Below are 14,105 nucleotides of genomic sequence, written 5' to 3'. Positions count from 1 at the left end.
TTACAGGGATGTCATTGCTGACTTTTTTAAAGGGCTTCTCAGTTGCCCAAAGCTCATGCACATGAAATCCCTTCTGAAAGCTGTATGTAGGGTACATGGCTACGGCTTGTGGCAATTCTAGAAGGTAATTTATTGTTTTTTTTAAGGAAGGCTCTTTTTTTCCTTTTATTTATTTTCAGTGGAATGAAGAATTATTCTTGAGGATTATCATGAGCTGGTGAATAGGACTAGAATAAAGGTCAGGGCATCTCAGTTCCATTTCCTGCTTTATTTGCTGCAAGATTCTCCCCCAATAATTTCAACTCTCTCTCCCCTGGCTTGTCTAGACAGCAGAGTACTGAAGGCAAGGGCTGCCTCTCCCTCTGGGTGAAATCTGGTCTGACTAAATCAAGCCAAAAGCTTGCAGGGTGGAACCCTAGCATCACTGAAGGCAATGGCAAAATTCTGGCCAGCTTCAGTGGGGCCTGAATGTCACCCTAGGTATTTCCACAGTGCCTAATTTAACAGGGCCTTTATCTCAGCTGGGGAAAGAGATGCCCCTGTAATACAAATAATGATATTTATAAAGTACCTCTCACGCACACACAGCACTCTACAATGTGGGGAACGTGACAAAGAACAGAACTCCTGCCCAGCAAAGCTTCCAGCAGCAAGGCAGGGATGGATAAATTATAGGAGAAAATAACAACGACAGGTACCATCTAGGCAAAAGAAAAGCAGCATGTGGTAATTGTAGCTGGAACGCTTCATGGAGCAGCTGTTTTTCAAGAGCTCTCTGAAGAAGGAAAAAGGAGGTCTGGGCAAACCTAGAGAGGCTATTGCAGGCATGTGGGTGGTAAATAAACTGTCTGAGGCTGTAGAGTCAGGTTTAGCCTTCAGTGAAATACTGCAGGCGTCGTGGAAACTCTTAACCATAAGGATTTCTAATGAAAATCTTGACAGACTTTTAATGATACAACTGCTCCAGGGGCCTGTAATAAAAAGGTGAAGCTTATAACATTTTGGGCTGTCCTGATTACTCAGTGCTGCCAGCTTTCACCTTGACAGATTGAACTTTAGCAGTTCGATTCCCAGACTGAAACACTGCCAGGATGATACCGCCTCTTCTCCTCAAACATTTATTGTGTGTTTTTCAAATATCATACAATAGCCCAGGGCAAATAGCACATATTTTGGTTCACATTTTGCAGCACCTCAGACCTCATTGCTGAGAGGAGTGAGAAAGCTCTTTGGTGCCAGGCTCAAAACTGTCTCTTCTCTTGCCAGGGGACACTTGAACTGGCTTCAGCTGGACCGCCGGGTGCTGGAACACGACTTCCCCAAAAAGTCAGGACCGGTTGTTTTGTACTTTTGTGTCAGGTAAGTGCCTGATGGCAAGCCCTTCCCATGGGATACAGCTACAGACAGCCTGTTTCCTGGAGGCCAGGAAGTGAGGCTGTCAGTTTCTCAGAAACACCTGTGGGCAGACAAACACTTCCACAGTTTTCTTTTGAGCTCTTTGGCTTTACAAACTCTTCTCACTCAAGTGTAAACAAGTAGTAGCCACACCGACACCCACAGCTGTCCACAGGAGTATGTTGTACAAGGGCAAGATCAGATGTTATGTATTTACACTTCTACTTGTGGGCTTTGAGCTAGGAAGTCCAAGCTGAGTAGGGTGGTAGAACAAAGCCTTCCTTCTGCCAGGATAACCCACTTGAGCCAGCAACCTGCATCAGTTTCCTCTGGATTGTGCCCATAGCGTGCATTTTGTCAGAGACCAAATTAATCCCTGTACATCTCTGTCATATTCACCTTCTGAACTCAGTGCTACAGTGAATTACCCACAAATAGCAAATGATGGCATTTTATGGCAGCCAGTTGGTTTCTACATGGCTAGACTAGACTATAAAAGTTTTAATGAAGATTATGGAAGTTTGGGAGCTTCAAACTTCATCTGGGATTTTTACAAGGAACTTTTAGTGTTTGAAAGCTACTGGAAGCTGCCAGTGCTTTTATGCACACAGTGCCTTTTTCTCCAAAAGAGATATTTTCTGAGAAGACAAATTTGCTCCTGCAGCTTTGAAATGCCCACAGAGAGCCCGGGGGCTGGGATGGCATATGTACAAAATTAACTTGAGGGTTTTGACTTACTTTTAATGGATAGCTCATGTCTAGAACAAGCCAGTGCAGCGTAACTGTGTCTTTTTCTGTTAGGCTTTCCACTCCAGTGTTATATTACATATGACATCACTCTCATTCATTCCATAGTACCCACAAAAAATGAAGACCTACTTTTGAGTTTCTTCCCCTGAGTGAAGCTTTTTTTTTTCCTCCACATAGTGATTGTCATTCATTTAACTTCCATTACAAGGCAGGCTTTTTAGGAGAAGAGACTCTTTGTTCTGTTATGACCCCATATTTAGTGGTGGATACATCTTAGGGCAAATCAAGACTGCACAAAGCCCTGTGAGTCCAGAATTAGGCCGATATCTCCCAAGAGAAGAATTTAGTCAATATTTTGGATGCTTCAAACCATAAGGGTAGACCTAGAGCTGAGCATCTTCAGTGTGTGAGATCCAGATCCACCTGTGCTTAGATGTACAAAAAACTGGTGAAGCTCATTAAGAACGTGGCCAGTCAATTCCCAGACATCTTATCCAGGCACCAAACTGGGGAGTCTAAGACAGGGATCCCATGGAAAGCAGGGAAAGCCCTGAGTGAGCAAGACCTAAGTGCTGGGCTTCAGAGTGGAACTGTAAAATGTGTGAAAGACGTTGCTACTGAGCCACTCTCATATTCGTTTCAAAGACCACTCAACAAGCATAAATATTGCCATCTGTATTGTTTTATGAAAGTTGGCAGCACAGTGGAGACCAGTCATTCCAGTGGGATCCCAGCCAAGAGACAGCCTAGGATACAGACCCATATAACAGTGAATGAGTGACCCCTCCTGTTCTGGAATCACAATCCATAGGGAAAAAGCTCAGCATTCAGTGTCTGCACGTGTGAAAACCAGACTGACTCTGGGCTTATACTCTTATTGATGGCAGTAATGAGTGGATTGTCACACTGAGTTACAATTTGGGTTGGACTGGGAGCCAGATGCCTCAAGAGTTAGGAATGGGCATTAACTTACTGTGCCTTTTCTACAGCTTATTTCCCTTGTGGATGTCAGATGCTGGCAGAAGTTAAAAAGTTTCCCAGCACATAAGGAGTTCCTGTGTGCATCCCTAAATCTGATCTGAGCAGAAGGCAATTGAAACACCAACTCCAGCCAGATGACTGAAATTTGAAAGGCCCCACATATCTGTTACCCAGTGGTTTCAGTTCTGGCTTGGGAACTAAAGAAAGGGCTGAGGGAAAGGTTCTAAAGAGACCCACCCACAGACAGGAGTTTATTTTCACAATGTGGGGGTGTGCAGCAGCTTGCAGAGCCATTCATAAACACACCATAAACAGAATGCTCCTCCTCCCCTGCTGCCATCAGGCAGAGATAATTAGTTCTGTACTATACCTAATCACAAATGTGTTAATTTTTAAGGAACTGCATGTCCATGACACTTACTATGTCCCAGGTAAAGGCTTGCCTGTGGTTGCAGATAGCTTTTTGCTTTACCTCTCCCAAGCATTGCAGCTGACAAAGCTTAGGTTGATGCTGGGAGCCCTAAATGGGGAGATACAAGTAATACAAGTAACTGGATGTGCCAGATGCTCATGACACAGAATTCTGTTTACTGCATCAGGATTTAATTGTAATTGTGTGGGTTTTTCCCTCTAGCTGAAATAAATGTGCAGTTCAATCACACTACATAACTACTAAAGCGATGAAGCCACAGGCAAGAAAAGTAAAGGGTAGTTTGTGTAGAGGATAAGCTACAGTGAAAACATTTTCACCTTTAATATGACCATCAAATGGTTTTTAACCTCAACATTCCTGTAGCAATGTAGAAGGGCAGCATGCCCACCAAAGATGCCACATATTTTTAGCCTGCTCTAAAAGTACATTTACAGCAAAGCCTGCCTTCTTAAGAAAAGGCTTCTTGAAAGAACTGCCAAAAATAGGAAGTTTCACAAGCTTTGCAGTGTGAAATTCTCCTCCCTTTTTAAAAATCTCTGCAGCACTGTTGAAGTTTTGTCTTTTGACACACATTTCCTTGGGGTTTGACATTGTTGAACACTGATCTCCAGTGTCTTTCTTCCGTTATCAAAGACCAAAAATTTCACAGCACTGTGTCAAAGGAGGGGGATTTTAGAAGGATGTTTTTAGCATTGGTTTGTAAGAAATTGTTCCTTCCATTGTACATTTACACAGCTACCAAAGCCTCCCTGTCTTCAGGTTGTCATCTAGTGCTTCAATGAAAGCTTTCCACTGACAACAACATAGGAATCTAGGAAGCAATCAGAACTCTTGGGCACCTGTGAACTGCCCCAGGGCTACTGTGCAATATTATTTTATAAGACTCTGTTAATATCTGTTTACATAGCTCTAAAGACACACATGAAAGCAAGAGGGAGTGCCATGTGTCTTGCAGGGGAGGAGGGATGTTGGGCGACAGAATGGCAGTGATATTAGTTCTCACCTTAGATTTAGCTTCCCTGGATGGCTTTCTGTAGCTCTAGTTGCTTGGTTGTAGGTGAGACTAATTCCCTACCTTAGCAGGTTTACAAGTTAGGTGAGAGTCACCACTGAAGTCCAGGAGAAGCAAAGGATGGGCTGAAGAAATGAAAGATTGCCTGATTAGTTGATTTTACAGAGGTGTTTTGAGGCCAGAAGAAAAAAGAGAAAATGTACCTCACACTGTGAGCTTTGGGGTAAAGTGCAGGAGTCTAAATACAGCGTGGAGACTTGGGCAGCAGAGGTAAATAGAGATTGCAGGGGTTCAGATACAGATATACCCTTTTGGCTGGGAGGGAAGCATTTTGCTCAGACTCATATGGACACAAAGAAGGCAAAGTTACTCCTTTTGTGTAAAGCTTTGTTGTGAGAGAGAACCAGAGCACAGACACGCTGTTTGTTCATGGAAAGCAAAGTTGGCCAGGCTCTGCAGTGAGTTCTCATCCTCAAACAATGGCCATGTGAGATTAGCAATCCTTAGCAAAGGAATCACCAGCATGGGTCTGATCTCTTTATCTTCTGTATGTTTGTCATGCTGTTAATTTTTATGAACAAGCTTAGCAAATAAAATTCACTCCACTGATGGATCTTTTCCCAGGAATGAATATATTTGTTCTCAGGGCAACTCCACCAGCTAAACAGTGACAACTCACTGCAGAAGTCGTCACACTAAATCAGAATATGTCTCATATGGAAAGGCTTTTCTTTCAGAAAGGCATGGAACAAAATGTGAAATAAATCCTCAATACTCAAATACACACTGTGGGGCAGAGTTTGTATCTATGGGCTGGCAGTATTCCTACAAAGGAATGCCTGTGTTCAGCAACATCTGGCAGTGTTCATATGTACTGGCTGGGCTGAAGTCAGCATGGGAGCTATGGGGGCTCAGGACTCTCAATATTGAGGCCAGACATTTTGCCAGGTTACCACAGCTACTACACAATGGAGTGGCCCTAAGTAAGAGACTGGGACGGAAACAGAGTGCAGAGCTCATGCAAGGCTCATGGGTGTCTGTGCTCCCCTGTTACCTGCAGGAACACAGCTCTGTGTGCACTGGCAGTGGTCCAGGTCTGAGGCAGGTGGGGCAGGTGGGCAGCCTGAGATGAGATTCATCACACCAGAGCTGAGATCTTTACCTGGCAGACTCTATGTCACAGCTAATTAGTGCAGCCTCCCTATATAACCACTGGAAAGAAACAGGCACCTTTCTGGAACAATTAATCTGACTTATTTCATCTGACTCATCCAAAGATGACTGCTTTGGAATTCAACATGTTGCAGGCTTAAAATACCTGTGCCTCTTCTCTGACCTCAGACCCCTGCTCAGATGTAGGCATATTCACCTGATGCATTCCTCTATCCTATCAAGTCTACAAGTTTAAAGTTATTATTTCAAGCAGGATGGCACAGCCAGGGTGAGGAAGTGTTTCCTATCTACATGGTTTCACCTGGCTAGCTAAATGGAATTGGACCAGATTTCAGCTGTTAATGAGGTCTTATGCTATTTTAGTCTTTCAGCCCTTCTTCACAGGCATCTTTAAACCTGTATTCCATTAGAAAAGGACTAGTGCTAACAGTGAAAGAAACCAGAGGCCATTTCAAAACAGTTCACCTGGGAAGGAAGAGAGAGAGCTGTTCTTCATAGGGCTAGCTGGACCTTAGAACTTGTCACTGAAAAGCATTTCTGCCTCCCATGGGCCAGAGACACTTATGGGGTGCAGATTCAGAGCATCCTGCTCCCAACTTCCCCAGCTGACTAACGTGGGATCCCAGCCCACCATGGCTGTGTGTGCCATTCACATACTCACTCAGCTTTGCTTATCTCCAAGAAATCAGATTGGGGTTGTGATGACAGCAGCCTGCTGGAAGAGCTCAATAGAGCCAGACTAAATTTACCTCAACAATTTATTTCTCTTGCACATAATGGGCTGTGTTTCTCCATCCATAGTTTTTCCCACCAGAGAAGGGTATGTGGTGCTCCCTGCAGGGAATGAGGGAATCACCAGCTCTTGTCTCTCCCCTTTGAGGAGGGAGAAGGAGCAGGCATCCCTCTTTCTGCTCCATGGTGTGAAATTGGGGTTTTCAGAGACTGGGGGAAATGCATTAACATATTATCAGACACATTAAATTTGCAGCTGGGGGGAGGAAGAAAAGTGGCAGAATTTGCTCTCACCCAAGCTTCATTACACCTGTTACCACCCAGGAGATGTTGCTGGGGAAAAATTACATGTCCTCAAATCGCTCTACTCCTCTGCTCTTCCTTCATCCTGTGCAGACCCCTCTGCACTGCAAGGAGGGCAGGGCCAGACTCCAGCTTGCCATGGAGCTTGATCATCCCAGGAGAGCTCAGGGGACTGCCCTGAGATGTTTCAGCACATGGTGATGCTCCATCCACATTCTCCTGGCTAGCTGTCTCCTCCCAGAGCTCCTTGCAGCTGTGCTGTCTCCCTCACCCACTGTCAGTACCATTACTGAGCCAGAAACTCCCTGAATTTGTGCTACATATAAGGGGAGACAAAGAGCCATCTCCTGCTCCCATTACAGCTGTACATCTCTGTGCACTGCTGCAGGATGCTGTAGAAATAATAGCAAAAAAACCAAATACTGAACCCACATAATCAAGCCAGCTCCACCAAGCTGCTTTCAGGGTCTCCTGTGAGCTGCTCTGTCTCTAAAGTCTGTGCCATAGCCCAGATCTCTTTGCACAGCATGTGTTTTGCTGGCTGGTGTGCACCAGCTGTGTGTATGCTAGGCAGGAAGCTCCCAAAAGCCGGCAGCCCTGCAAACCCCCTCCTCCCAGCCAGCCGCAGTATAAATACAGCCACTCAGACCTTGTTTGTGCTGGAAGACAAGGCTCCCTGCAGACAATTTATTGCAGCCTTCCCAGGGTGGCCCCCTGCTCTGTTCACCCGGGGGAAGGTGTAATAAATTGCCTGTGGGGAGGCTGTGCTCCTCAGAGTCTCTTTAGAGATATGAGAAACTTCTGTCCAGTCAGAAGATTTACTTGTGTGAAAACCGACCTTTGCTTGAGGAAGGGAACTAATGGGGCTCTGCTACTTAGCACACAGCTCTGAGCTAAGCCATCCATTACACACACATCTTAATAGCAGTCTGGCTCTTGAGTCCCATAACATCATTTCTGTTTTCTGCTTAACTAGGAATATATTTGTATAAGTGAGCTGTATTGAGAGAAGGGGATAAGTTGTTTTTCCTTTCCATTCAGCCACTCAAGGGAGCAGAGAAGCGGCATTCTGAAAATTTGTTGTTTTGAGACTCATTTTAAATGTGTTGATGCTGGCAGCATTGTCTTGTCTAATTTTGGGAGGCATTTAGACTGCATGATAGGTACCATGCAGAAATGATGGATTCTGTCAGTGTAGGATTTGTAGCTAATTTGGATCAAGCTGCAATAGCTGTGTCAGTGCCTACGCACGGATTCTCTGACTGGGTCAAAGTCACACACACATTGTTTCTGTTTTCACTGCAATTTGTGTATTCATACCTTACACCAGAGGGTGTGATGGGCTGTCATCTCTGAGGGGTCCCATCACCATGGCATTGACCATGGGCTGAGTCAGTAAATAAGTGACCCTCATGACAGCTCTGACAGACAAATCATACCTTCCTGTGCTGCTGACAACACATGGGACAGCTGGAGGGATTTCTATTCCTAAAATGGTCCAAAATCCTCACATAAAAGATGCTCTCTAAATGCTGAGGGGTGGTGTTCTGCAAGACAGTGCACCCAGAGAGTTACCTCTAATTGCCAAGATGTGACTCTTGGCAATGACCAAAGAGCAGGAAAGGGCTGTGCTGATGCTCAGGAGATGGAGGGGCAATTCCCCTGGTGACTGAGAGAAAAGAGGAGGAAGGCAGTGTGCTGCTGTGATCCAGTCACCTCACACTGGGACAGATAAGCACATCACTCCAAGCCAAGAGGAGCTGCAACAGCTTTTGTACAAAATCACATCTTTTTGTACAAAGATGCACTTCTCTTGCAAGCCAAGCTAAGCTCCAGGGGACATTTAGTGGTGGAGCAGTTTACACACCATGTTAAACTGGGTTGCTGCTTTTATAGCTTGGGCAAGCAAGGTTCCCCATGTGGGTAGGGGGCAGAGGACTTACTGTACTCAGGTCAGTGCCTTTGCTTGATGCTGGAACCAAATAGGAGGGAGGAATGTACCTGCACTACCACCTTGACTCCTTCCCTTCTCTGTGTTCATACTGGAGCACAAAGACTCCCAGGATATACAGCCTGGAGAAGACAAAGAGAGTTGGTGCCTATATATTCCAAAGTAGATCCCTATGTATTTTGTATATGGAGAAGATGAGGCATAGGAATGAACAAATATCCCCAAATCTGTCATTTTCTAGGGATTCAAGTGACCAACATCTTAGAAACACCAAGAAAAATGGATTGCAGATGACTGCATAGTCGACTTCATAGTATAGTACAGCTGGTGAGAAACAGAGAGGACAGGCTCAAGTTAAACAACATCCACAGTTTTTTATTTTGTTAGCTGCAATTCCCTGTATTTCTGGAATCACATTCACCTCCAGTGTTATGGTTTCCCCTGCAAGGAGGTAAAAGTTGACACAAGTCTCTCTTGCTGCCTCCTGTCCCCTGCATACCAATCCCAGGTGCTGGATGAGGTGGGCCTGAGCATAGTACAGGCACAGGAGACAGAACATGGGATCAATGCAGAAAGGGAGCTAAACTGAGCTTTTTAGCTGATTTTCATTCTTGACTGATTACTTAACAGGCCAACTATTTAGCATAAGCATTGTCTGCTTTTAAGTGTCAGCACATAAAAGTGTGCACCCATGACTATTAGCAAACAGGGCTGGAACATAAAAGGAGCTGTGCAGCCTGTGCTGCTCAGAATACTCATTTAGCATGAGACACTGGACATAATGGCATCTGCATTTAAGCCCATTATACTGACACATACGATTTTTCTTTTCCTGGTTAGCAAATGGCCTCATATTTTTCAAATTATCCTCCAAGGTTCTGAATGACATGGTGAAGGATAATGAGCCAGACCCCAGGATGGATGAGGCAGAAAAGGGGTGTCCTCCTTTACCCTTTTTGTAATACCAAAATAAGGGGTAGTCCATTGACAGGGTCACTGAGCTCTGCTGACAGCTCTGTCCTGCATCCCAACCATATTGGAGTCAGCCAGTTGGGAAAGATATGGGTAGAAGTCTTTTGGATTAGCTAGCTCCAACCAGAGTCAAACTTCACAAGAATGAGGATGGTATCACTGCCCCAGAAAGACAGACACCTGAAATAGATAAGACATCCATTTGCTGTGGTCATGTTTTGAAATACCATTGTGTTGAAGATCTCAGTGAAATATTTTTACTGTTTGGCAGGTTCTGCTTGGAAATAAACACACAGGCTTGGACTCTCAAATACTGTGACAGTCTATCTGCCCAGTCAGCAACTGGACAGCAGAGAGCCTGGTCCCTGCTAGGTGATAGATGGCCAAGTTCAGGCTAACAGGATATGTCTAGAGCTGAATGTTAGAGGCAATGCTAAATATTTTGTATTTGACAGTTTCTTTTGGCATATGGAGATCAGGAGTGCTGCTCATTTTTTCTCTCACTGTACACTCAAGCACCCCACCAGCTCAGGTGCTTGAATTCTTCTATTCCCACTGCGGGGACAGAGCACCAGTGTTCAAACACCTTCCCAATACTGCTAAATTTGCCCATCTGCACACACACACACCTGGGTTCACAGATGAGGCCAGCAGCAGCAGCAGGGATTCTCCATCTCCTGACAAACCACTTATCAAACTGGTGAGTCCAGGACCCAGTCAGGCATTTCTCTGAGCCATGAGTCAGAGGTGGGTGGGCCTGTGTGTAATGCAAGGGAGAAATTGTGGTAGTACCAGTTTCCCCTCACCCAACGATCAGGAGTTTCCACAAGCACCACTGTGAGTCTGTGCTTGGCTGATTATGATGGGAATTGCCATTCATCATGGTGTGAGGGGGCTTAAGCTGTGTCAGAGAAAGCTGTCAGTTAACCAACGCTTAATGGAGAGCAATCTGATCAGTACGAGACACGTCCTCACAGCTAAAAAGCCTTAAACATTTCAGATGCAGCAGCTTCTGAAGTCTTCCAAGACACCTTCTGCAGTACTCATTATTATTTCCCTGCTGCTGAGAGGAAGCAGCCAAGATAGGCACTTTGTGTTCATTATCCAGCATAATATTCACTGGTCTATTTAATTAATGCTTAGAAAATGTACTTGATGAATTACAAGTTACTGGGGGTAGGAAAGGGAGGAGGAATGCAGAAATAGATTAACATTGGCTGATCTTTTAAATTTTCTCCAAAATTATTCCTTTGGTTTTACACTCATCAAGTCTCATGGGGTGCTCCCCCTTCCTGCAGGCAGCTAATTTCTCACAGGCACAGTTGCTGGCTATCATGGAACCTCTTGTAGGAGCTGCTGGATGCAAAGCTATTTGCTGAGTGCATTGCAAGAGGTGCAGGTAGGGGAGCAGAGGTCTTGGACACATTGAACTGCCTGCTTCCCTGTCCAGCCCATCCATTATGTCCCAGACACATCAACCTCACATCACATGAAGGAATGCTGCTCTCTGAGGAGTCCTCAACAGAAATCTGAGAGCTGCCTCTCAAAACTGATGATCTTGAAACATGCCTTGAAAGGCTCCTAAGCTTAACAGGCAAAACAGACAGAGGGGGACAGAGAAGGGAGGGGTGTTTCCTAAGCCCAGCTCAACAGCCCAAGCAGCTAAATGATTTTCTGAAGGTCACAAAGGAAACCTCGGTCCGAGTTGGGAATTCAACCCAGATTTTTGTTTGCTTGGTTCATTGCCTTAGCAGCTGGATGCTACTGCCTGCCTCCTTAGTCATTGACATTGGCATTGTAAAGTGTGGGCTCCTTCACTGTCTTTGTAAAAGATGAAAACAGGAGATGTGACATAAACTAGTTACAAATGAAAAAAAATTCTTTCCCTGCCCTTTGTGTTGTTACTGCACCAACTGTGCTTTCAGGGTAATATACTCCAGTTCAGGTTTTCTGAGCTTGCCACACAGAAAATCCCACAAGAGTTCCCTTTGCAAATCTGTTTTCTTTTAAGTAGCACCAGTTTCCTGGTGCACATGTTCCACGTTTGTCTGGGTGCATGTGTGAGAGCCAGTAGCTCTCCAGCTTACTCTCCACTCTGGAGATCACTTGAGAATTGGGTTTTCTTTGTGAGATGAAGTATCATGTGCAGGCTCTGTGCTCCCAGAGACTTAATTTTGTACAGAAAACGATCCAGGTCTATGTGAAAAGCCTTGGGAAAGCTCCCTGCAGCCTTAAGAAATGCAATATTGCCCTCTAGTGATGACGAGAGTTGTGTTTGAGCTGGTGAAATCAAAAGCTTTTTGGCTAACCTTCACTGGAATTCAAAATGGAAAAAATTTTCTTGTTTTCTTCTAACCTTGGAATAAGAAAACCTACCGTCATAACTCAGAGAGCACTGGTAGCAGTGATAAGAAGAGAAAGTTGTTCAAGAACCACAGAATGTGTAGAATTACCATTATTCTCCATGAATTCAGCAGATGGGAAGCCAGCTGCACTCAGAGAACAGATCTAATAAGAAGGTTCCATTTTTAATGTATCAATTTTTCTAATTTCTCAAGCCAAGTCTAGTTTTTATTTGGAAAAAAAAAATAAAAAGGCTATTTTAAGGACAGAAGGTGAAACAGTGAAAACTAGAAAAAAATAAGAAAAAGTTTAATTTTTGTGCTTCATCATCACTACATTCAAATGTTTTTGGTGCTTTGTGGGTTTGATTGGTTGTTGGTGTTTTCTTGGGGTTTATTTTATTTTATTCAGGTTTTGTTTTTATTTCTTTTCTGAAGAGGGAGAAGGAAGGGTAACACAGACAGGAGCCCTTCAGCAGATTAACAAAACGTTTCTCTCTCTCTAATAAGCAAAGAGTTGGTTCTGCCTGTCAGGAAATAAAGTGTTTTGAGAAGCCTTCAGAAGACATTTAGGAGCACTACAAAGCTTTGACCTTTGCCCCTCAGAAGGTTACATTTAAGGCCCTGGACTCTGCAAATAGCTGGATGTGGACAATCCCTTCAGCCCTTGTGTGAAGCCTCAGGAGCATCCGCAGGTCCCCAGACAGCGGGGTCAGGGAGTGGGGTTTCTCTGTAACTGGACCCTGCATGTCAACCCACATTTCTAAGGAATTTGGGTATTTAAAAGTCCCTGGAGCAGACACCATTTCCCTGGCACCTTCCGTATTCTAATTGCCTCTGACAAGGCACGATAGCACTGGAATTTATGTAAGGAACATTGCTGTCACTGTACTGCAGCTTGAAGATCTCTACCAAACAGCATCAGCAGACAGATCTATTTATTTTACCTTACCTAAAACACTAAGTAAATGCAAAATACACCTTATCATTCACTGAACATATCCAGGCTTTCTCTGTTACGACAGGAATACATAACATACCTCTATGGAATGATCAGTCATTAACATTGACAGTATCCAGAGCATATTTTCCCAAAAAAAGATCTCAAGGCAGAATTAAGGGCAGGAGTGAATTCTCACAAAGCTCTTGCAAAGTTTATCAGACCTTCAGAGCAGGCAGGACATGGAATAAATATGGGTATGAATAAATTCATACATATCATGGGCTTTCAACATAATTGAAAATATTTGGCGCAATCAGCCAATGCAAACGAGTGTGTTTTTCTGACACTGGTATCTGAGAAGTCACTCCAGCTCAAAAAAATTAGATTATGATCATTCCCTGTCATCCCTAACATTGTTATTCATGATACTGGTAAACTGTGCAAGGTTAGTAACTACTGCCTTACTGTGAGACCATAGATATAGCATGTAAAGAACCCTTTATAAAATTTGCTTTATGCAGAGAGGAAGGGGACAGGGAAATAACCCAGAAGTGCATTTCTGTAGATGAATATTTTACAAAATGCAGGTTAACAGCACAAAATCGTTGCAATGGGTAAAGAAGTAATTAAGAAATGGTAAAAATGTGATGGCAAACAAAAGTGAAACTTTCAACAAAACAGAATAAAGGTTTAAGTCTAAAAAAACCCAAAGAATTATTTAGAACCTACATCATCCACTTGATGACCCAATTCCTTTGGTATGGCTGGGGTGGTGGTGACTGATCACATCCTGGAGTGTGCACGAGCCTCCTTCACCACCTCAGTCTGCTGTAAGGGAACAAAGTTCATTTTTAGTACATTCATCATGACTCCATTGACCACATTTTTCATTTAATAACTGCATTTCCATGTTTTGCCCTAGTTGCCTCATGTCTCACCCTTCTCGCTTTCCCTTTCAGGTTCTACATTGAAAGCATCTCCTACCTGAAGGACAATGCCACCATCGAGCTGTTTTTCTTGAACGCCAAGTCCTGCATCTACAAGGTGAGGATTTGGGAAGCTCTGGGCTCTGGAGTGGGCTGAGACACCTGGATCTGCATTCCCTGCCCCAAAATTTA

The 14,105-nt window shown here is 44.1% G+C and overlaps 1 protein-coding gene across 8 annotated transcripts in view; it reads left to right on the top strand.

Moving 5' to 3' along the window:
- Positions 1-14,105, top strand: part of FRMD4A (FERM domain containing 4A) — a 357,007-nt gene that overhangs the window by 265,931 nt on the left and 76,971 nt on the right. For all 8 annotated transcript variants that reach the window (XM_033057883.1, XM_033057884.1, XM_033057885.2 and 5 more), the window contains 2 exons: positions 1,267-1,359; positions 13,947-14,031. In XM_033057883.1, coding sequence (XP_032913774.1) covers positions 1,267-1,359; positions 13,947-14,031 — 178 coding nt within the window. The remainder of the gene's footprint in view (positions 1-1,266; positions 1,360-13,946; positions 14,032-14,105) is intronic.

The sequence above is a fragment of the Catharus ustulatus genome, chromosome 4, assembly GCF_009819885.2.
Source record: "Catharus ustulatus isolate bCatUst1 chromosome 4, bCatUst1.pri.v2, whole genome shotgun sequence".
Lineage (NCBI taxonomy): Eukaryota > Metazoa > Chordata > Aves > Passeriformes > Turdidae > Catharus > Catharus ustulatus.
This window is presented reverse-complemented; position numbering and strand designations above follow the sequence as displayed.